The following is a 23,288-nucleotide window of genomic DNA, read 5'->3' on the forward strand; positions in this document are numbered from 1 at the left end:
ACCCTAGTGGCCGACACAAACACCTGGCCCATCTAGGAGTGGCACTGCAGTGTCACGCAGGATGGCCCTTCCAAAAAATACTCCCCAAACAGCACATGACGCAAAGAAAAAAAGAGGCGCAATGAGGTAGCTGTGTGACGACTAAGCTAAGCGACCCTAGTGGCCGACACAAACACCTGGCCCATCTAGGAGTGGCACTGCAGTGTCACGCAGGATGGCCCTTCCAAAAAATACTCCCCAAACAGCACATGACGCAAAGAAAAAAAGAGGCGCAATGAGGTAGCTGTGTGACGACTAAGCTAAGCGACCCTAGTGGCCGACACAAACACCTGGCCCATCTAGGAGTGGCACTGCAGTGTCACGCAGGATGGCCCTTCCAAAAAATACTCCCCAAACAGCACATGACGCAAAGAAAAAAAGAGGCGCAATAAGGTAGCTGTGTGACGACTAAGCTAAGCGACCCTAGTGGCCGACACAAACACCTGGCCCATCTAGGAGTGGCACTGCAGTGTCAGACAGGATGGCACTTAAAAAAATAGTCCCCAAACAGCACATGATGCAAAGAAAAAAAGAGCTGCACCAAAGTCGTTGTGTGACTAAGCTAAGCGACCCAAGTGGCCGACACAAACACCTGGCCCATCTAGAAGTGGCACTGCAGTGTCACGCAGGATTGCCCTTCCAAAAAATACTCCCCAAACAGCACATGACGCAAAGAAAAAAAGAGGCGCAATGAGGTAGCTGTGTGACGACTAAGCTAAGCGGCCCTAGTGGCCGACACAAACACCTGGCCCATCTAGGAGTGGCACTGCAGTGTCAGACAGGATGGCACTTAAAAAAATACTCCCCAAACAGCACATGACGCAAAGAAAAATGAAAGAAAAAAGAGGTGCAAGATGGAATTGTCCTTGGGCCCTCCCACCCACCCTTATGTTGTAAAAACAGGACATGCACACTTTAACGAACCCATCATTTCAGCGACAGGGTCTGCCACACGACTGTGACTGAAATGACTGGTTGGTTTGGGCCCCCACCAAAAAAGAAGCAATTAATCTCTCCTTGCACAAACTGGCTCTACAGAGGCAAGATGTCCGCCTCATCATCATCGTCCGATTCATCACCCCTTTCACGGTGTACATCCCCCTCCTCACAGATTATTAATTCTTCCCCACTGGAATCCACCATCTCAGATCCCCGTGTACTTTCTGGAGGCAATTGCTGCTGGTGAATGTCTCCATGGAGGAATTGATTATAATTCATTTTAATGAACATCATCTTCTCCACATTTTCTGGAAGTAACCTCGTACGCCGATTGCTGACAAGGTGAGCGGCGGCACTAAACACTCTTTCGGAGTACACACTGGAGGGAGGGCAACTTAGGTAGAATAAAGCCAGTTTGTGCAAGGGCCTCCAAATTGCCTCTTTTTCCTGCCAGTATACGTACGGACTGTCTGACGTGCCTACTTGGATGCGGTCACTCATATAATCCTCCACCATTCTTTCAATGGTGAGAGAATCATATGCAGTGACAGTAGACGACATGTCAGTAATCGTTGGCAGGTCCTTCAGTCCGGACCAGATGTCAGCATCAGCAGTCGCTCCAGACTGCCCTGCATCACCGCCAGCGGGTGGGCTCGGAATTCGTAGCCTTTTCCTCGCACCCCCAGTTGCGGGAGAATGTGAAGGAGGAGATGTTGACGGGTCGCGTTCCGCTTGACTTGACAATTTTCTCACCAGCAGTTCTCTGAACCTCTGCAGACTTGTGTCTGCCGGAAAGAGAGATCCAACGTAGGTTTTAAATCTAGGATCGAGCACGGTGGCCAAAATGTAGTGCTCTGATTTCAACAGATTGACCACCCGTGAATCCTGGTTAAGCGAATGAAGGGCTCCATCCACAAGTCCCACATGCCTAGCGGAATCGCTCTGTTTTAGCTCCTCCTTCGATGCCTCCAGTTTCTTCTGCAAAAGCCTGATGAGGGGAATGACCTGACTCAGGCTGGCAGTGTCTGAACTGACTTCACGTGTGGCAAGTTCAAAAGGTTGCAGAACCTTGCACAACGTTGAAATCATTCTCCACTGCGCTTGAGACAGGTGCATTCCGCCTCCTTTGCCTATATCGTGGCCAGATGTGTAGGCTTGAATGGCCTTTTGCTGCTCCTCCATCCTCTGAAGCATATAGAGGGTTGAATTCCACCTCGTTACCACCTCTTGCTTCAGATGATGGCAGGGCAGGTTCAGGTGTTTTTGGTGGTGCTCCAGTCTTCTGTACGCGGTGCCTGTATGCCGAAAGTGGCCCGCAATTCTTCTGGCCACCGACAGCATCTCTTGCACGCCCCTGTCATTTTTTAAATAATTCTGCACCACCAAATTCAAGGTATGTGCAAAACATGGGACGTGCTGGAATTTGCCCAGAAGTAATGCACGCACAATATTGCTGGCATTGTCCGATGCCACAAATTCCCAGGAGAGTCCAATTGGGGTAAGCCATTCTGCGATGATCTTCCTCAGTTGCCGTAAGAGGTTTTCAGCTGTGTGCGTATTCTGGAAAGCGGTGATACAAAGCGTAGCCTGCCTAGGAACGAGTTGGCGTTTGCGAGATGCTGCTACTGGTGCCGCCGCTGCTGTTCTTGCAGAGGAGGCAATACATCTACCCAGTGGGCTGTCACAGTCATGTAGTCCAGAGTCTGCCCTGCTCCACTTGTCCACATGTCCGTGGTTAAGTGGACATTGGGTACAACTGCATTTTTTAGGACACTGGTGAGTCTTTTTCTGACGTCCGTGTACATTCTCGGTATCGCCTGCCTAGAGAAGTGGAACCTAGATGGTATTTGGTAACGGGGGCACACTACCTCAAGCAATTGTCTAGTTCCCTGTGAACTAACGGCAGATACTGGACGCACGTCTAATACCAACATAGTTGTCAAGGCCTCAGTTATCCGCTTTGCAACAGGATGACTGCTGTGATATTTCATCTTCCTCGCAAAGGACTGTTGGACAGTCAATTGCTTACTGGAAGTAGTACAAGTGGTCTTCCGACTTCCCGTCTGGGAAGATGATCGACTCCCAGCAGCAACAACAGCAGCGCCAGCAGCAGTAGGCGTTACACTCACGGATGCATCGGAGGAATCCCAGGCAGGAGAGGACTCGTCAGACTTGCCAGTGACATGGCCTGCAGGACTATTGGCTTTCCTGGGTAAGGAGGAAATTGACACTGAGGGAGTTGGTGGTGTGGTTTGCGCGAGCTTGGTTACAAGAGGAAGGGATTTACTGGTCAGTGGACTGCTTCCGCTGTCGCCCAAAGTTTTTGAACTTGTCACTGACTTATTATGAATGCGCTGCAGGTGACGTATAAGGGAGGATATTCCGAGGTGGTTAACGTCCTTACCCCTACTTATTACAGCTTGACAAAGGCAACACATGGCTTGACACCAGTTGTCCGCATTTCTGTTGAAATAATTCCACACTGAAGAGCTGATTTTTTTTGTATTTTGACCAGGCATGTCAATGGCCATATTCCTCCCACGGACAACAGGTGTCTCCCCGGGTGCCTGACTTAAACAAACCACCTCACCATCAGAATCCTCCTTGTCAATTTCCTCCCCAGCGCCAGCAACACCCATATCCTCATCCTGGTGTACTTCAACAGTGACATCTTCAATTTGACTATCAGGAACTGGACTGCGGGTGCTCCTTCCAGCACTTGCAGGGGGCGTGCAAATGGTGGAAGGCGCAAGCTCTTCCCGTCCAGTGTTGGGAAGGTCAGGCATCGCAACCGATACAATTGGACTCTTCTTTGGGATTTGGGATTTCGAAGAACGCACAGTTCTTTGCTGTGCTTTTGCCGCAAGTCTTTTCTTTTTTCTAGTGAGAGGATGAGTGCTTCCATCCTCATGTGAAGCTGAACCACTAGCCATGAACATAGGCCAGGGCCTCAGCCGTTCCTTGCCACTCCATGTCGTAAATGGCATATTGGCAAGTTTACGCTTCTCCTCAGACGCTTTTAATTTTGATTTTTGGGTCATTTTTTTACTGATCTTTTGTGTTTTGGATTTTACATGTTCTGCACTATGACATTAGGCATCGGCCTTGGCAGACGACGTTGATGGCATTTCATCGTCTCGGCCATGACTAGTGGCAGCAGCTTCAGCACGAGGTGGAAGTGGATCTTGATCTTTCCCTATTTTTTTAACCTCCACATTTTTGTTCTCCATATTTTAATGCGCACAACTAAAAGCCACCACAGGTATACAATGTAGATGGATGGATAGTATAGTATTATATTACTTATGGAGGACGAGTGCACTGACGACACAGAGGTAGGTACAGCCGTGGCCTACCGTACTGCTTATATATATAATATACTGTATATAACGGACCTGGTGGACACTGTCAGCAGACTGCTAAACTAGTATGAAGAAGAAAAAAAACCACCACAGGTAGGTATACAATACAATGTAGATGGATGGATAGTAAGTATAGTATTATATTACTTATGGACGACGAGTGCACTGACGACACAGAGGTAGGTACAGCCGTGGCCTACCGTACTGCTTATATATATAATATACTGTATATAACGGACCTGGTGGACACTGTCAGCAGACTGCTAAACTAGTATGAAGAAAAAAAAAACCCCACCACAGGTAGGTATACAATAATGTAGATGGATGGATAGTAAGTATAGTATTATATTACTTATGGACGACGAGTGCACTGACGACACAGAGGTAGGTACAGCCGTGGCCTACCGTACTGCTTATATATATAATATACTGTATATAACGGACCTGGTGGACACTGTCAGCAGACTGCTAAACTAGTATGAAGAAAAAAAAACCCACCACAGTTAGGTATACAATACAATGTAGATGGATGGATAGTAAGTATAGTATTATATTACTTATGGACGACGAGTGCACTGACGACACAGAGGTAGGTACAGCCGTGGCCTACCGTACTGCTGCTTATATATATAATATACTGTATAACGGACCTGGTGGACACTGTCAGCAGACTGCTAAACTAGTATGAAGAAGAAAAAAAAAACACCACAGGTAGGTATACAATAATGTAGATGGATGGATAGTAAGTATAGTATTATATTACTTATGGACGACGAGTGCACTGACGACACAGAGGTAGGTACAGCCGTGGCCTACTGTACTGCTTATATATATATAATATACTGTATATAACGGACCTGGTGGACACTGTCATCAGACTGCTAAACTAGTATGAAGAAAGAAAAAAAACACCACAGGAGTGTTTTTCAGGCAGACAAACGTATACTGGACTGGTGGTCACTGTCAGCAAAACTGTGCACTGTACTCCTGCTATAACTGCTCCCCAGTCCCCACAATTAGGCAGTGTGAGCAGTGCACTCAGCACAGATATATCATGCAGCAGTGCAGCACACTGAGCACAGATATGGTGGAGCGTTTTTTTAAGGCAGAGAAACAAAGGATTAAACTAACTCACTGGTGGTAAACCCTGCACTGTACTCCCTAACAGCTACTCCCCGTCCCCAATCGTCCCCACATAACTAAGTCACTCAGTTTACTCTGTTCTTTTCTAATATAACGGAGAGGACGCCAGCCACGTCCTCTCCCTATCAATCTCAATGCACGTGTGAAAATGGCGGCGACGCGCGGCTCCTTATATAGAATCCGAATCTCGCGAGAATCCGTCAGCGGGATGATGACGTTCGGGCGCGCTTGGGTTAACCGAGCAAGGCGGGAGGATCCGAGTCGCTCGGACCCGTGTAAAAAAAAGGTGAAGTTCGGGCGGGTCGGATCCCGAGGATCCGAACCCACTCATCACTAGAGAACAACAACTTTAAAGGGGGGTACACGCGTAACGATTTTTACTTAATTTCTAAGCAATCTGCCTAAATTGCTTAGAAATTAAGCACACATCGCTCCGTGTGTGTAGGGGTGCCAGCGACAGCGAAGCGCAGTCCCACGTGTTGCTATCGATCGCCGGCTCTAGATTTGGCATGCATGCATGTCAAATCTAGTTTGATCGCTCACTTCACCGCTGGGTGAAGTGAGCGCCCCCCTCCCTCGCTCAGCACACATTGCGCAGTGTGCTAAGCGGGGGGAGAGATGTGTGCTGAGTGTTCTGTGATAGATCGCTCAGCACACATCTACCTGTGTGTACCCCCCTTAAGTGTTTGGCCCTGGGATTTATTGATCGACATAGCAAACACAATTTAGATGTTATTAGAGGTATCCTAGGAATAACAGTGCCTTCTCCTTTGCCACAAACAATTATCCTTCTGTATGACATACTTATAGATTTTATTTTAAAGTTATGATTTCACTTAAAAAATGCAATTGTCATTAGATTTGTTGCTTTGCCGCTTTGACGCTATGTCGTCTTGTTGCACGGTTTTCTTCCGTCAAACAATTGTTTAGAGCCAAAAAAATATGTTTTCAATATTTGTCCCTCTGTCACGTTGTTGCTATGTGGTCTCATAGCTTAATTTTAATACTAAATAACTAAAATTTGGCAGCTTCACCTTGAAAACTGTTGAAGATATTTGCGTACATACATACATACAAACAAATAAACAAACAAATGTCATTTTTTATATATATATATATATATATATATATATATATATACAGGATAGATAGATAGATAGATATAGATAGATAGATAGATAGATAGATAGATAGATAGATAGATAGATAGATAGATAGATAGATAGATAGATAGATAGTGAGGTAGATAGAGATAAATTACACACACAAAACCATCTATACTTGCTTTGATCAGACAATTACAACAAAGCACAATATGCCACCAGTTGCTAATGGATAAAACAGAACAAATAGGGATTACGTCTCTGCCATAGCAAGTTATTCTCAGTAAATACTATAGGATAAATTTCAAATTGTTTTTTTCCAATGTAGGAGCATCGGGTTCAGTTTCTCTGAATAAGTTGAGAACATGTTACTTACAGTACAATAGGAAATGCAGATTCCCTTAACTGTTACCTTGGTAAACAATTTGTTGATTCAGTGAAACACTGAAACCTGGGACAAGCTGGACCTTCACTGTGTAATGATAATGTTTACTGTACCTGATTCACACGGCCCCTCATGGGCAATTGTAAGATTTCTCTTGGGCTGTGCATTGGACACCTCCTGAAATTTGCACAGCTGTGGATAGGTCTTGCCATCAGATCCGCACACAGCTTTGTTAAATAAGCAGACACATTGAGGTTCTGGCACCTCTCCATGTCTTAGGTCCCCCATGTCCAACTGACACTCCAGGTTATCACCACATTTCCCATAGAAGTGGTTGGTGTTGTCCAAATCACATATCTGCCCTTCCAAATTGGCACATTCCATGCAGCAATCGCAGGTGTCCCGCACGACTCCAGCAAGGCATCCACGAGGTGGAGGGCACTCTTCTGGCCTACAGTCCATACAGCTCTCTCCTTCCTCTAACAATCTCTGCCAGCCTCGCTGCAGGTAGTCAGGGGCACTGGGTAATGCTAAACTGGGTATTAGCTGGAGGTAAGGGAGATATAACAGGAGAAACAGTTCCAAACAGATCCTTGTGGCATATTGAAACATTTTCACGAGCTGTCCTGGACTGCACAGCCAATCTCCATAACTTGCAGGTTCATTGCGTGGATCTCTGCATCTCTGCAATCAGCAATTACTACTTCAAGTACTGGCAAACGGAATCTGGAAAGAAGAAACATGTTTCTTTGATTTCCTGTTACAAGAGCATTCTGTATATAGCATTTCATGTAAATTCAGCTCTGCTGAAAATAAGACATCAGGACAGTTGTCTTTGGTCAAACAGTAGTCAGCGCTAGCTACAGCAGAAGAGACAATGACATACAGTGTTATAAAACTGATAATTTATTTGTTGTAACTACTTAAAACATGGGGAATTATCAAGCAGAACTGAAGGAGGTTCTTTAGTGGTAAATTCCTGATATTGATGAAAGTTGCCAATTTGAATTAATCCATAAAAACTAGGAATTCCAATACTGGTACCATTTTAAAATTCCGTGAGCCATACTCAGGATCCCAGGATTATTCCCCAGATTGTGAGTAAAGGGGTGGGGGGGCAAAATAATTTTTAAATATTATATTTTGATTTGTTCATAAGAAAATAGTAATGCAGTTTTTATTTTTGATAGATGCTTGTCCTACTCTGTTTTCCTAGGGATACCTACTAATTCTTCTCCCTTTCACCCTGCTATCCCCCTTCCCTTCCTTCCTGCTTTCCATCCTTCCCCCTATTTTTTTCTTCAATTGGAGAAGTGGTCAAGAAAGGTCCTCTTCCTGACTCTTCTCTTGTATTGTCCAATCTCTGTTCCTCTCGCAAGCCCAGCTTCAGTAGAAGAGCTGGATCACATGACACAGCAGCTCTCAGTCGCTAATACGCAGGAAGTGACTGAGAGCAACCGCATCTTGTGGTCTGCCATGGGACTGTAGTTCTTCTACTGCAGCTGGCAGAGGAATTAACAAAGTATTCATCAACAAGAATGGTAGCACCTGGTCCCTTTAATCCGTCTCTGTCGGCAGGACACATGCCTAACTTTCCCACCACAAAGTCCCCACCTCTTTTCGAATCCCGTAATACCCAGGATTTAATATTTAGAATCCCGTGATTTCTGGGGGACATGTGGCCATTTTAAATGCATACCAAAGATATGAAAGTACCATTGTATGACACAAGATTTTAGACGCCTGGCATTCTAATAAGGGGTAAACCACAGGAACAGAGTATTCTGCTTGCATTCTAATGTTAGTAAACTCTATACTGTTGGTACATACCACCAGCAATGTAAATACTGATACCCAAGCCATGCCACAAACATTCCTCCATATGGAAAATAATTAAAAAAGTAACACAAAAATAACTGAAAGAACATTATGCAGACTTAATTTACTCACAGTCTCTGAGCGTGCTGTGTATTTTGTTAGCGTAAGTGGAACATCTTAGGGATCAATAGATCTCTTATTGGTTATATTTACTCAGTGATATACTCACATCACATTGTGCTTGTAATGGAACATGTCTATTAATCTTGTAAGTATTTGCTGAAATTAAGATCCTATTAAAATGCATTCAGTGGAGAAATAAATTATACAAATAAATCATCCGAGCGGTATTAAAGAGTACAACAATATTGGTACAACAAAGTGACAGTCTGTACAAACAGCAGTCAGGGCTGGCTGCCAAGCTCTATGGTAGGGAACTAGAGAGGGAGTGAAATGGCGAATCCCAGACTGCAATATTTTCAATCTGACTTGAAATGCAAGTTGAATCTACAACTTTTATTTTCAATGTAAAAACTGTAACATTTTTAATATCCAAAAGGAGATAAACCTCGCAATCTGTCAATGATCATGGTATAGGGTATAGGAGATTTTCTGCATGCATAGAACTAAGGGACTAATTTAATAACATGGTCCACTGTCCGCAGTGATGCTGTAACCCATAGTAACCTTAAACAGTACGCCCATGTATTTGATCGTCAATACTTATATGGTAGCTAGAGCTAAATATAGTTGCACCAGACATCACAGAGTGAAACATGGCATCACATTTAGGGATGAGCGGGTTCGGTTCCTCGGAATCCGAACCCGCCCGAACTTCATGTTTTTTTGCACGGGGCCGAGCGACTCGGATCTTCCCGCCTTGCTCGGTTAACCCGAGCGCGCCCGAACGTCATCATCCCGCTGTAGGATTCTTGCGAGGCTCGGATTCTATCGCGAGACTCGGATTCTATATAAGGAGCCGCGCGTCGCCGCCATTTTCACACGTGCATTGAGATTCATAGGGAGAGGACGTGGCTGGCGTCCTCTCCGTTTATAGAGAAGAGAGTGAGACAGTAGAGAGAGACACAGTAGTAATTTTGGGGAGCATTAGGAGGAGTACTAGTTACTTGCTGAAGTGATAGATAGTGTGACTGTATATTATCTGACTTGTGGGGGAGACACTGACAGTGGGGAGCAGTTAGAGTCTGAGAGCAGGACTCAGGAGTACATATAACGTACAGTGCACACTTTTGCTGCCAGAGTGCCACACTGCCATTGTGACCACACTGACCACCAGTATAATATATATTGTGATTGTCTTCTTAGGAGTACTACTTGCAAGTTGCTGATAGTGTGACCAGTGACCTGACCACCAGTCACCACCAGTTTAATATATATATATATATATATATATATATATATATATATATAATTGTATATAATATATATATAATATTGTATACCACCTACCCGTGGTTTTTTTTTTTCTTTCTTCTTTATACATACTACTATAGTAGCTTACTGTAGCAGTCTGCGGTGCTGCTGAGCTGACTGTGTCCAGCAGGTCCGTCATCAGTCATTACATAATAAATATATATACCTGTCCGGCTGCAGTACTAGTGATATTATATATATATATATAGGCCCTCATTCCGAGTTGATCGGTCGCAAGGCGAATTTAGCAGAGTTACACACGCTAAGCCGCCGCCTACTGGGAGTGAATCTTAGCTTCTTAAAATTGCGACCGATGTATTCGCAATATTGCGATTACTAACTACTTAGCAGTTTCAGAGTAGCTCCAGACTTACTCTGCCTGTGCGATCAGTTCAGTGCTTGTCGTTCCTGGTTGACGTCACAAACACACCCAGCGTTCGCCCAGGCACTCCCACCGTTTCTCCGGCCACTCCTGCGTTTTTTCCGGAAACGGTAGCGTTTTCAGCCACACGCCCCTGAAACGCCGTGTTTCCGCCCAGTAACACCCATTTCCTGTCAATCACATTACGATCGCCGGAGCGAGGAAAAAGCCGTGAGTAAAAATACTTTCTTCATAGTAAAGTTACTTGGCGCAGTCGCAGTGCGAACTTTGCGCATGCGTATTAAGCGGATTTTCACTGCGATGCGATGAAAAAGAACGAGCGAACAACTCGGAATGAGGGCCATTGATTTCATCTCATTATCATCCAGTCTATATTAGCAGCAGACACAGTACGGTAGTCCACGGCTGTAGCTACCTCTGTGTCGGCAGTCGCTCGTCCATCCATAATTGTATACCACCTACCCGTGGTTTTTTTTTTTTTCTTTCTTCTTTATACATACTATAGTAGCTTACTGTAGCAGTCTGCGGTGCTGCTGAGCTGACAGTGTCCAGCAGGTCCGTCATCAGTCATTACATAATAAATATATATACCTGTCCGGCTGCAGTACTAGTGATATTATATATATATATATTGATTTCATCTCCTTATCATCCAGTCTATATTAGCAGCAGACACAGTACGGTAGTCCACGGCTGTAGCTACCTCTGTGTCGGCAGTCGCTCGTCCATCCATCCATAATTGTATACCACCTACCCGTGGTTTTTTTTTTTCTTTCTTCTTTATACATACTACTATAGTAGCTTACTGTAGCAGTCTGCGGTGCTGCTGAGCTGACAGTGTCCAGCAGGTCCGTCATCAGTCATTACATAATAAATATATCTACCTGTCCGGCTGCAGTACTAGTGATATAATATATATATATATATTGATTTCATCTCCTTATCATCCAGTCTATATTAGCAGCAGACACAGTACGGTAGTCCACGGCTGTAGCTACCTCTGTGTCGGCAGTCGCTCGTCCATCCATAATTGTATACCACCTACCCGTGGTTTTTTTTTTTCTTTCTTCTTTATACATACTACTATAGTAGCTTACTGTAGCAGTCTGCGGTGCTGCTGAGCTGACAGTGTCCAGCAGGTCCGTCATCAGTTATCACATAATAAATATATCTACCTGTCCGGCTGCAGTACTAGTGTGATATAATATATATTGATTTCATCTCCTTATCATCCAGTCTATATTAGCAGCAGACACAGTACGGTAGTCCACAGCTGTAGCTACCTCTGTGTCGGCAGTCGCTCGTCCATCCATAATTGTATACCACCTACCCGTGGTTTTTTTTTTCTTTCTTCTTTATACATACTACTATAGTAGCTTACTGTAGCAGTCTGCGGTGCTGCTGAGCTGACAGTGTCCAGCAGGTCCGTTATCAGTCATTATATAATAAATATATATACCTGTCCGGCTGCAGTACTAGTGATATTATATATATATATATATATTGATTTCATCTCATTATCATCCAGTCTATATTAGCAGCAGACACAGTACGGTAGTCCGCGGCTGTAGCTACCTCTGTGTCGGCAGTCGCTCGTCCATCCATAAGTATACTAGTATCCATCCATCTACATTGTTTACCTGAGGTGCCTTTTAGTTGTGCCTATTAAAATATGGAGAACAAAAATGTTGAGGTTCCAAAATTAGGGAAAGATCAAGATCAACTTCCACCTCGTGCTGAAGCTGCTGCCACTAGTCATGGCCGAGACGATGAAATGCCAGCAACGTCGTCTGCCAAGGCCGATGCCCAATGTCATAGTACAGAGCATGTAAAATCCAAAACACCAAATATCAGTAAAAAAAGGACTCCAAAATCTAAAATAAAATTGTCGTCGGAGAAGCGTAAACTTGCCAATATGCCATTTACCACACGGAGTGGCAAGGAACGGCTGAGGCCCTGGCCTATGTTCATGGCTAGTGGTTCAGCTTCACATGAGGATGGAAGCACTCAGCCTCTCGCTAGAAAACTGAAAAGACTCAAGCTGGCAAAAGCACCGCAAAGAACTGTGCGTTCTTCGAAATCCCAAATCCACAAGGAGAGTCCAATTGTGTCGGTTGCGATGCCTGACCTTCCCAACACTGGACGTGAAGAGCATGCGCCTTCCACCATTTGCACGCCCCCTGCAAGTGCTGGAAGGAGCACCCGCAGTCCAGTTCCTGATAGTCAGATTGAAGATGTCAGTCTTGAAGTACACCAGGATGAGGAGGATATGGGTGTTGCTGGCGCTGGGGAGGAAATTGACAAGGAGGATTCTGATGGTGAGGTGGTTTGTTTAAGTCAGGCACCCGGGGAGACACCTGTTGTCCGTGGGAGGACAACATTGCGCCTCTTTTTTTCTTCTTTGCGTCATGTGCTGTTTGGGGAGTGTTTTTTGGAAGGGCCATCCTGCGTGACACTGCAGTGCCACTCCTAGATGGGCCAGGTGTTTGTGTCAGCCACTAGGGTCGCTTATCTTACTCACACAGCTACCTCATTGCGCCTCTTTTTTTCTTCTTTGCGTCATGTGCTGTTTGGGGAGTGTTTTTTGGAAGGGCCATCCTGCGTGACACTGCAGTGACACTCCTAGATGGGCCAGGTGTTTGTGTCGGCCACTAGGGTCGCTTAGCTTACTCACACAGCTACCTCATTGCGCCTCTTTTTTTCTTCTTTGCGTCATGTGCTGTTTGGGGAGTGTTTTTTGGAAGGGCCATCCTGCGTGACACTGCAGTGCCACTCCTAGATGGGCCAGGTGTTTGTGTCGGCCACTAGGGTCGCTTAGCTTAGTCATCCAGCGACCTCGGTGCAAATTTTAGGACTAAAAATAATATTGTGAGGTGTGAGGTATTCAGAATAGACTGAAAATGAGTGGAAATTATGGTTTTTGAGGTTAATAATACTTTGGGATCAAAATGACCCCCAAATTCTATGATTTAAGCTGTTTTTTAGTTTTTTTTTAAAAAAACACCCGAATCCAAAACACACCCGAATCCGACAAAAAAAATTCGGTGAGGTTTTGCCAAAACACGGTCGAACCCAAAACACGGCCGCGGAACCGAACCCAAAACCAAAACACAAAACCCGAAAAATTTCAAGTGCACATCCCTAATCACATTGAGTTGTACAAGGCATGAGAATGCACAATATGGCTCAGATGGTTTCTCTGTTGTGCAAATGCATATTCCCTATTTAATATCAGGCAAATACCTGGCAGCATGGTGGCACAGTGGTTAGTGTCACTGACTTGCAGCACTGAAGTCATGAGATTAATTCTAAGACAATGCCGTATCTGTGAGTTCATATGGCCTCTACGTGTTTGTGTGGGTTTCCTCCGGGTGCTCCAGTTTCCTCTACTCTCCAAAAACATACTGGTAGGTCGCTTCTTATTGTGACATAAGTGTCGTTGGCAACAGGTGCATCCTCTTTGCAATAAAGAACTGAGTTATATTGACATTTCCTATCCCTGGATCCCACTTTGGTAAATGTGTGCCCATTTCCCCTATCTACACACTGTGGCAGAGCAAACTTTAACAAGAGCTCCAATGATAATTGCCTTTGAAGGAAATTTTTAACTTGGCTACTGAAAGTTAGTAGTTAGGATTACTGAAACGCATTCTCTTTATTGTTCTTGTGATCACATTATGAATGGAATGCACAGTGTCTGATCTAATTTTCCTGATTCAAGTGATTTTATTTAAATTTTTGTGATTCCAATTGTTTCTCATCCTGATTGTAATTCTTCTTCTTTGTGATTCCAATAACTTGTCTTTTGCAAATTGAATGACCTTTTGTGGTGTGAACTTTAGAAAAACTGCATAGTCCTGTTTTTCTTGTATGACATCTTTTTTCTGATTTACCACCCTAGCAATGTTCCTTAATCAACCAATTATCCCAAATCCAGAGTTTATTGCAGAATGCTAAAAAGACTTCCTGTTGGAATTGCTGACTCACCTCTGATTCATATCAATCTTTCCTACCTCTTTGAGCACGGTACTAAGAGACAAGGTACGGAGAACAAAAATTCAGGAGAAAGGTCAATCACATAAACACCCAACACCTGTGATACCTCTCTCAACCACTTAGATATACCCTGCCAACCCCAGGGGTGTTACAAGTGAGTCCATGTGATATGTAATATAGGGCCTTATTCAGAGATAGATACAGCCATCGCATTCATATGCAGCGGCTTTAGTGTGCATGTGCGACTCCTCACTATGTGATCGTATATCAGAAAGATGCGATTGCATAGTAACTGACCGGCAACGTGCATCCAGGGGCAGCAACGTGGCACTGGGGGGCAGGAAACGCAGGCATGTCAGGACCATTTTCAGGGCCAGTCGATGGCGTCACCTGCATGTGAGTAGCATGGCTGGAGATTTTGCTGCGATAGCGAAATCTGCAACCAACTCTGAATAACCCCATAGATTGTAAGCTCCACCAGAACAGGGACTGAAGTGAATGACTATAATGTTATCTGTAAAGCACTGAGTAACTATGTGTGCACCATATATTTTCTATACAGAATACGTGCACCACTGGGACTAGCGTACTCAGTTTATACAAAATATGACATAGCAGACAGATGCTTCTTCTATATTTAGTGTTTGACCGATGCAACAGTAAGATATATCATAGCCATATAATCTGCTACTCTGGACTGAGACAGCCGAGTCTCAGATCTCAATTCCTTCTTGTTGCTTTAAGTGACATTTGTTCTCCATTAACAAATGAAGGCATCCCAGTACAGGAATACAGTTACCATGTGGCATCTGTCTTTTGCAATTATTTATTGCCAGTGGCTTTGGAGGTGAAACTAAAGATAATTCCCTCTGTGTGAGTAGTCTCTGCTGTATATATGATCCATAGAGTAACAGAAACCTTACTTTATTTACATGTACAGTATTGGATCACACATATAATTAGTTGTCCTGATTCTGATACAGCAGCATTTGTGAGCGGTCACCCGTTGGTGACTTTATGCAGATGCCAGTACAAGCTCCATTCCTGGTATACATCCATGTGCAAAGCCTGAGACGCCGACTATTAGTGTCTAAGTACACTGTAATACCGATTAGTGTGCCCAGGCTTTTACACCACCATCAGTCGCATCATTGAAAACTGCACCAGCACTATGACGGGTACAGATTCTCCATCTAACTATGGCCTCCTCCTATGTTGCAGCTGTGTGTCTGCAGATGCCGCTGCTTGCATTGAGATGCCCAGGAAACTCCCATAACACGCCCACCGAAAGGACCATTTTTTTATGCACTACTACTAGCCACCTTCCTAGTCTTTCTGCATACACTATTGTATGTGAACGAGTGCAGGTGCACTATTCAAACATTACATAATTCAGTTTGGGACCCATTCAGCCCAGGTTAGCACCCCTCCCCCCCCGTCACTGATTAATCTTAAGTAGGGAACCTGAATTATCTGACTGCACATTTAAAATAAGGCACAATGAAGGTTAAGACCTAAAAGTTTATATAATATGTTAGTTGTGGGGTGAGTTTTAGGGCATGGGTCCCCCTAAATTGCTTTGGCTTGGCTGCTCCAGGGCATCACAAGCTAATACTTACTTTAGCACTCTCTTGCACTGTTATTGTTTGTTTTTATATATGTAACATTTTTTCACATTTATTTTTCACCCCTGTAACACTAAAGGTGTGTACACACGGTGAGATAAATCTGTAAGATTTTGACTATATAGTCAAAATCTTAAGGAAAGTTATTGGAAATCGCAAGGTGTTAGGCAGCTTGCAATGTCGATTCGAGCCCGATGCGCACTCCCGCGGGGTCAGTATCTCAAGGCTAGATAGACTGTGCAGGCAAGTCAATCTTGACCAGGGGTTAAATTGAGCCGGAACGGGGTGGAACTGCGTTCCGTCAGTTCCACTTGGAGACGGAATGCAGTTCCACCTCCTCCGGTTCACCTAACCCGATGTGTGCCGGCGCCGCATGGAGATGCCGGGCGCCCGCTGAGATTGTGTTATCAGCGGCACCCGGCTCTCCCTGCACAGCCAGCGGCAGGAGCTCACTACTGAGCTCCTGCTTCCGGCTCCTGGCTCAGTGCGCACTATGAAGAGAGACATCATGACGTCTCTCTCATAGTGCTGGGGAGCAGAGTGAAGCAGACGCCAGGAGGATCACAGCGGGAGCAGGGATTGGTAAGTATGGGGGTTTTTTTTGTTTTGTTTTTTAAACGTGTGACTACTACTGGGGGCATAACTACAGGGGGGCTAAACTACATTACTACCGGGGGTATAACTACAGGGTCACATTACTAGTGGGGGCATAACTACAGGGGCACATTACTACTGGGGGTATAACTACAGGGGCATTACTACTGGGGGCATTACTACAGGGGCTAAACTACTGGGGGCATTACTACTTGGGGCAAGCTACTGGGGGCATTACTACCGGGGTCAAACTACATGGGGCAAACCTACAGGGGCACATTACTACTGAGGGCATAACTACAGGGGCACATTACTACTGGGGGCATATATACTGGGGCGCATTACTACTGGGGGTATAACTACAGGGGCATTACTACTGGGGGCTAAACTACTGGGGGCATTACTACTTGGCGCAAACTACATGAGGCTAAACTACAGGGACGCATTACTACTGGGGGCATAACTACAGGGTGTCTAACTACTGGGGGCATAACTACAGGGGCAAACTACTCGGGGCAAACTACATGGGGTTAAACTACAGGGGTGCATTACTACTGGGGGCATAACTACAGGGGCGCATTACTACTGGGGGCATTACTACTGGGGGCAAACTACATGGGGCATTACTACAGGCGACATTACTACTGGGGGCAATACTACACAGGGACATTACCATTAAGGGCCTTACTAATGGGGGCACTACTAATGAGGGCATTGTAATGGGGCACTTCATAAGGGGCATCACTCCTGGGGATATAAGGGGCACTACTACTGGGGGCATTGCATAAGGGGCACCACTACTATGGGCTCTATATAAGGGGCACTACCACTGTGGGCACTACCAGTACAGTGGACATTGCATAAGGAGCACTACTACTGTGGGCATTGTAAAAGGGGCGCTACTGCTGTGGGCATTGTGTATTACAGGGTGCTACTACTGTCGGCATTATGTGTATTGGGGGTGCTACTACTGTGGGCATTATTACTATTGTGTGACCACACCCCTTTCTTTTTTAGACCACGCCCCCTTTATTGCATGGGCACCGGGAAGGGTGAGTTTCACCACCTCCTACGACCACTTTAAGCACTAATCTTGTAGTGTACTATCTAGTACAAAGTATAATCAAAATTGGCATAGTCAAAATCGCACATAGACATAATCTCTAGTACAGATAGTGAAAATCTGTACTATCTGTGTTATCTGGGCTCTGGGGGAGCTCAAGGGAAATGTCAAAATCGGGCATAGCAAGGATCTCACCGTGTGTACACACCTTAACCCATACAGTATCTCCTCCTGTCTATCCAATTTTCACACACACTTCACTTTTCTCAATAGTGCGATGTCTTAGGGACTTACTTACCCGACTATGAGGTTACCGTGAGTGGTGGATAAACCTGTTATCTTGGCCAAAACTACGCGAAAAGCCTAATATTGCAAAATGTATTAATATTTACTTGTTCTCTTTGTGTGTGGCACTACAGGTTTTAGCAAGGTAGCACCTCTCATTAGGGTGTGCAGTATAGGGCACCTTCCCTATATACACTACTGTATGTATAACGCAATGCGCCGTACGAGTCTTTAGAAATCATTGCGCATGCTCAATTGCAAAAAAAAAACCCGCTCAACTACAATAACATTTGGTTCAACTGCCAATCAGGCCCAGTATGAGCTCCTCCTAAACAGACCATAGAATGTAATGAGGACCGTCTGAGAAATAAATTGCTGCACACTAAAAAGAAATTGTGGCCGGAGAGACCAACCAGCCACACGTGTAATGGCGGCTGCGGCACTGAAGGTGTTAACCCTTGTGCCTGGCGCCATATTAAAGGGACAATGGGCGCTGGGCGTCACTGTTAAACGTACTTACGGCGCTGGGTACGGACTGTTTAAAAGTTTGTTTAATGATGTGTTTTAACATGTCATATGTAGTGCTCTATGCACAATTGCAGGAATGCATGTTTAACTGTATTTTATATTCAAGATGTGGTCATCTGTATATTTAAAGAGGAAAATGCACTTACTATTATAGATGTCTGAATAATCATGTCTTATCCTTTGGGAATGGGACAGGGCCCTTAGCATGCCACTTCCTATCAGAGAGGTGTGAAGGACAATACCTTTTGATGTGTAAATTCTTTAGAGAGAGATGCTAATCACTGGGTTTATGGGCTTGGAACTTGTTTCATGTACCTGATTTAATTGACATGCGAGCGACCTATGCAGGAAGGAAGACTGTTTGTATTGTAGCCTTCCTGTTGTGGTCTCAGACACTGGGTTTGCCTGGAGATGTGAATGAGACAGAAACATTGTGTTTTGAAGCTATGTGATAAATTTATCAATAGTGAATGTTAATCTGATACCAAACGCCTGTGTCAGAGGAAGGAGGATATTGTTTTATTGCACTTATATCCTTGTAAAATGTGATTTATTGGTATTTTGTAAAATAACCTGATTGGTTGGAGAAGACAGGGAGGGCTTACCCCCCTGTGATACTGTGTGGAAAACTGACATAAAAAGGAGACCTGCGTGCCTCCAGAGTAGTGTATTGTAACATCTTCTTCTGCTGAAACATCTTAATTGTATGCTGTTGCCCCTAGCAATAGGGAGGAGCCTTTTTAAAGGTTATTTGAGCAATAAACACCTTTGCCTCAAGAAGACTGCTTCATCTTGTGACCAACAGGGTTAGGCCAAACCTAGCCCCGTCCTCCGGCTGTCCAGGGAAGCACCTGACGTCTCCAAGCTCCGCCTTCCGCCAGCTACCGGTAGAGGCCTAGCAAGTGGCTAGTGGGGATTCGTCGACACCACACAGGTGTGGTAAAGCAGTGCGTCGGCACATACAGAGCAGAACCGTGGTTCCAAACGCCACGGCAGGTTAGGAGTTTGGTGGTGGCAGCGAGAACCCGCCCACAGCGCAGTGGGTGGAGTCAGTAACAGGCGGTTACTGACGGTAAGCGGGAATCCCCTATGTGGTCAGGCCTCGTGCGGCTTGACCTTCCATTCTGTGTGCAGTCAACGGGACGCGGAAGCTGCGAGTGCTTCCGTACGGTATCGTCCTGTCACAGAAATGATCAGCTGTCTATGGCAGTTAATAAAACCTAGATAAATTCTAACAACTGCTACATCAGGATAGCATGCATTAGGCGGCATCACGAGGTGGCAGTCAGATGTAAAAGATCTAATTTGACAGGAGCAAGGAACAGACCACCTGACTAGCTTCAAGTTAATAGTATGAAATAAAGTTATATCCGTTTTCCTTTCCAGGATGTCCACTCATCATTTTCCTTCCCCAAGCAATCATGATGGCCTGTTTTGTTTGGAAGGGGAAGTGTGTAAGCCATAAAAGCCAGGCTGTTTTCTGTTTCCATGGCTGTCCTCTTATTCTGATCATTGTACAATGAATGGTGGCAGTAGCTAATCATGGCAGCAGAGCTCCCCACTGACTTATCCCGGAAGTCTGAGTCACGGTTAAAGTCTGGATATCGATAAACACTTTTAAAGGGAAGATGTAACAAACCTTAGAGAAAGGTAAAGTGGAGAAGTTTTGTAGACTGTGTTAGATAAATGACAGCTGGATGCTGAGTGATTGCTATGGGTAACTTCTCCAATTCAGTTGGATACGAGATACTGACAGTGAGTATGACGACAGTCAGAATACCAACAGCGGCATCCCGACAGTCAGAATACTGACAATTTTTAGAAGGTAAGCTAACCCTACCCCTTACCCTACACCTCCCTACCTGCAGCCTAACTCTAACTCAACTTCCCACAGTCTAACCCTCCCATCTCGCAGGGTAACCCTAACCTTCCCCTCCCGCAGCCTAACCCTCACACTAGTGCCTAATGCCCCCACCCCTCACCCGCTGCCTAATCCTAGACAGCCCCCCGACACACGTACATTCGGGATTCTGGCAGTTGGGATTACAGCTTTGGGATTTTCATCGTTGTCGGGATTCCGGCATCAGTGTTCTGACCGCTGGTATCTTGAATGTTGGGAACGTTGCAACTACATCCCCTCCAATGTATCTATAAGGTTTGATTAATCTCCCCCAAGGACCAATGTGTGGCCATGGTCTTCTGGCTGAGAATGTAAATGAAATATAATTCTACAAAGCCAGCTTCAGACAGGCGATACAGGGTTTTTATGATTCATATATGGACAAAGGGTGTTTTCCATATATGCAAAAAAGATTAATATGGTTGTTGTGCTAATTTTTAATTACCGTTACCAAGCACTAGATTAAAGCTGAATAAAAATACAACACTTTTAGATAAAAAATCAATATCTCGATTTTTAATTATGTTTTCCACATATAAAAATTTCAGACACCATGGTCACACATAATTATAGAACAAGTAAATAGAATCAATTTTATAAAGCACCCAGTGTTATATTCCTTAAAAAGCAACCATGTATGTAAAAATTGCACCACAATTTGTTTATATTAAAAAGTGGAAGTACAGTGTCCATATGCATATAAAAGAAAAAAAAAGGAAAAAAGTAACTGTCCTTATGGAAGCTTACCGGTCCACAATGAGAAAGTACCATATGCCTGGTGGACTGAATGTGAGTGATCAATCACTACTGTCTGGATGTGATCACCTCCCGGCTTTCTCTCTTCTGAGCCGGAGGTGTTAATTTACCGGCTCTGTTCCTCTGCTTTGTGACAGCTCTGTTCCTCTGCGTGTTATGTTTGCGGCAGCAAGTCTTTAGCCGCTAAGGTCTCACCATGAGTGTTGCCGCTGGAGATGAAAAGGTGCTGATTCCCTTTGTTGGTCTGCGTCTCATGCAGGAGGGGGCGCTTGCCTCTATGGGTAAGTAGGTGCGGATGCCTCCGGATGTCCTCGGACTAGGCTGGATGATAGGAATGATCCTCAACGCGTTTCGCACCTCAGGGTGCTTTTTCAAACAGTGATTCCCAGCAGTAATGTGATTCTTTTTACTTATTCTATAATTATGTGTGACCATTGTGTCTGAAATTTTTATATGTGGAAAACATAATAAAAAAAGTTGAGATATTGATTTTTTTATCTAAAAGTGTTGTGTTTTTATTCAGCTTTAATCTAGTGCTTGATAACGATAATTCAAAATTAGCGCAGCAGCCATATTAATCTTTTTTGCATATATGGGAAGTTAGTGATTCGTTCACACAGACACGACTGGGCCAATTGCTGCTGATAAAACATTCTAGTTATATGATCATTTTTAATACATTCCTACTAGTGCCTGAAAATTTTCTTTAGTTTTCTGTTATACTTAAGGGTGTTTTCAGAATACTTATGTTTGGGTCTAGAAATATAACTTGCCTGGGACAGTAATGGAAATGGTCATTATTATATGACAACCTGGGCAATAGCCGTTTGTCTGTTCCTCCCTAAATTAATTTGTTCAAGTAAAATCCAATGAGATCCAAAACTGCTGTCAGTCAAGAATCTCATACTAAAACAATATCTCAGCTAAACAAATTCCATGTAAACACTGAATGGTGACTGTTAAAATTCCTTTATAATTACAAAAAAAAAGACGTTCTAAAAAAGCACTGCAGCTACAATTCAGAGACTGATAACAGACAGTTAGAGGAATATTCAATTAGTCGTGAGGTTTACCCCATAGCTAATTATCCTGGGTGAACTTTCCTCAGGAGCTGCGAGGAAAAGTCCATAAGAAAAAGGAACCATCGGGGGCTGAATAGCTTTTCCCCATGTGGCGCGCTAATTGAATGTGCTCTATAGTAAGCCTGTTTTAGTATAGATTATTAACTCGTTATTGGTAACATACCATGTCATAAACTGAAGCAGGGAATATGGATAAACCTTTGTGACCTTAATAAGTTATGAACAAACATGTCTCCTTGGAAACCTTCACAATGAGTTTGTTATACTTCTATGTTATTTTGCATAGAGAACAAAATTTAAAGTTTTGGTTTCTGTGACAGTGCTGATGCTATATAGAGCAAAATGCATAGAACCTGGTAGGCCCACGGGAAAGTCATCTTATAGCCTCCTTCAATTGGTGCTACTTTAGGACATGACCTTAATGGCCTTCAAAGGAATCAAGGTGCTCCATTCATACTTGCAGGTCTTATATATACAGCCTCCTTTACTATTACATTGTCTTCTGTTACCATACCAACATTGTAAAATCTGGGAGTACAGGAATGTCTAAAAATACTATAGCAACATCGATGGGGCTGTGAGCTAGACATGCAGATCAGTCCTAGAAACAAATTAGCTTGCTGTTGTATAAATATCTATATATTGCTTTTGTAAAATCTTGACATATTTCTGCGTTGAAGCCATTGAATATCAGCACTAAAATTAAGCCTAGTTTACATTTTTCTTAGCCACTTTGAAGTTGCTTAGTTATATAGAAATATAATACAGATCTGTGCAATCGGGACAGAAATGATGGAGTATGTTTCTGCTTTTCTGTCCCAAGGTGGTGCTCGCACTGTACCCCCCTCTCCCAA

General features: G+C 44.1%; 1 protein-coding gene across 1 annotated transcript in view; it reads right to left on the minus strand.

The window, feature by feature from the left end:
* KAZALD1 (Kazal type serine peptidase inhibitor domain 1) overlaps nt 1–23,288 on the minus strand; it is a 195,859-nt gene that overhangs the window by 166,673 nt on the left and 5,898 nt on the right. Inside the window, exon 2 of the mRNA XM_063961902.1 lies at nt 7,085–7,697. Within this exon, the coding sequence (XP_063817972.1) occupies nt 7,085–7,583 (499 nt within the window). The 5' untranslated portion in view covers nt 7,584–7,697. The remainder of the gene's footprint in view (nt 1–7,084; nt 7,698–23,288) is intronic.

This window comes from Pseudophryne corroboree, chromosome 3, assembly GCF_028390025.1.
Source record: "Pseudophryne corroboree isolate aPseCor3 chromosome 3, aPseCor3.hap2, whole genome shotgun sequence".
NCBI lineage: Eukaryota > Metazoa > Chordata > Amphibia > Anura > Myobatrachidae > Pseudophryne > Pseudophryne corroboree.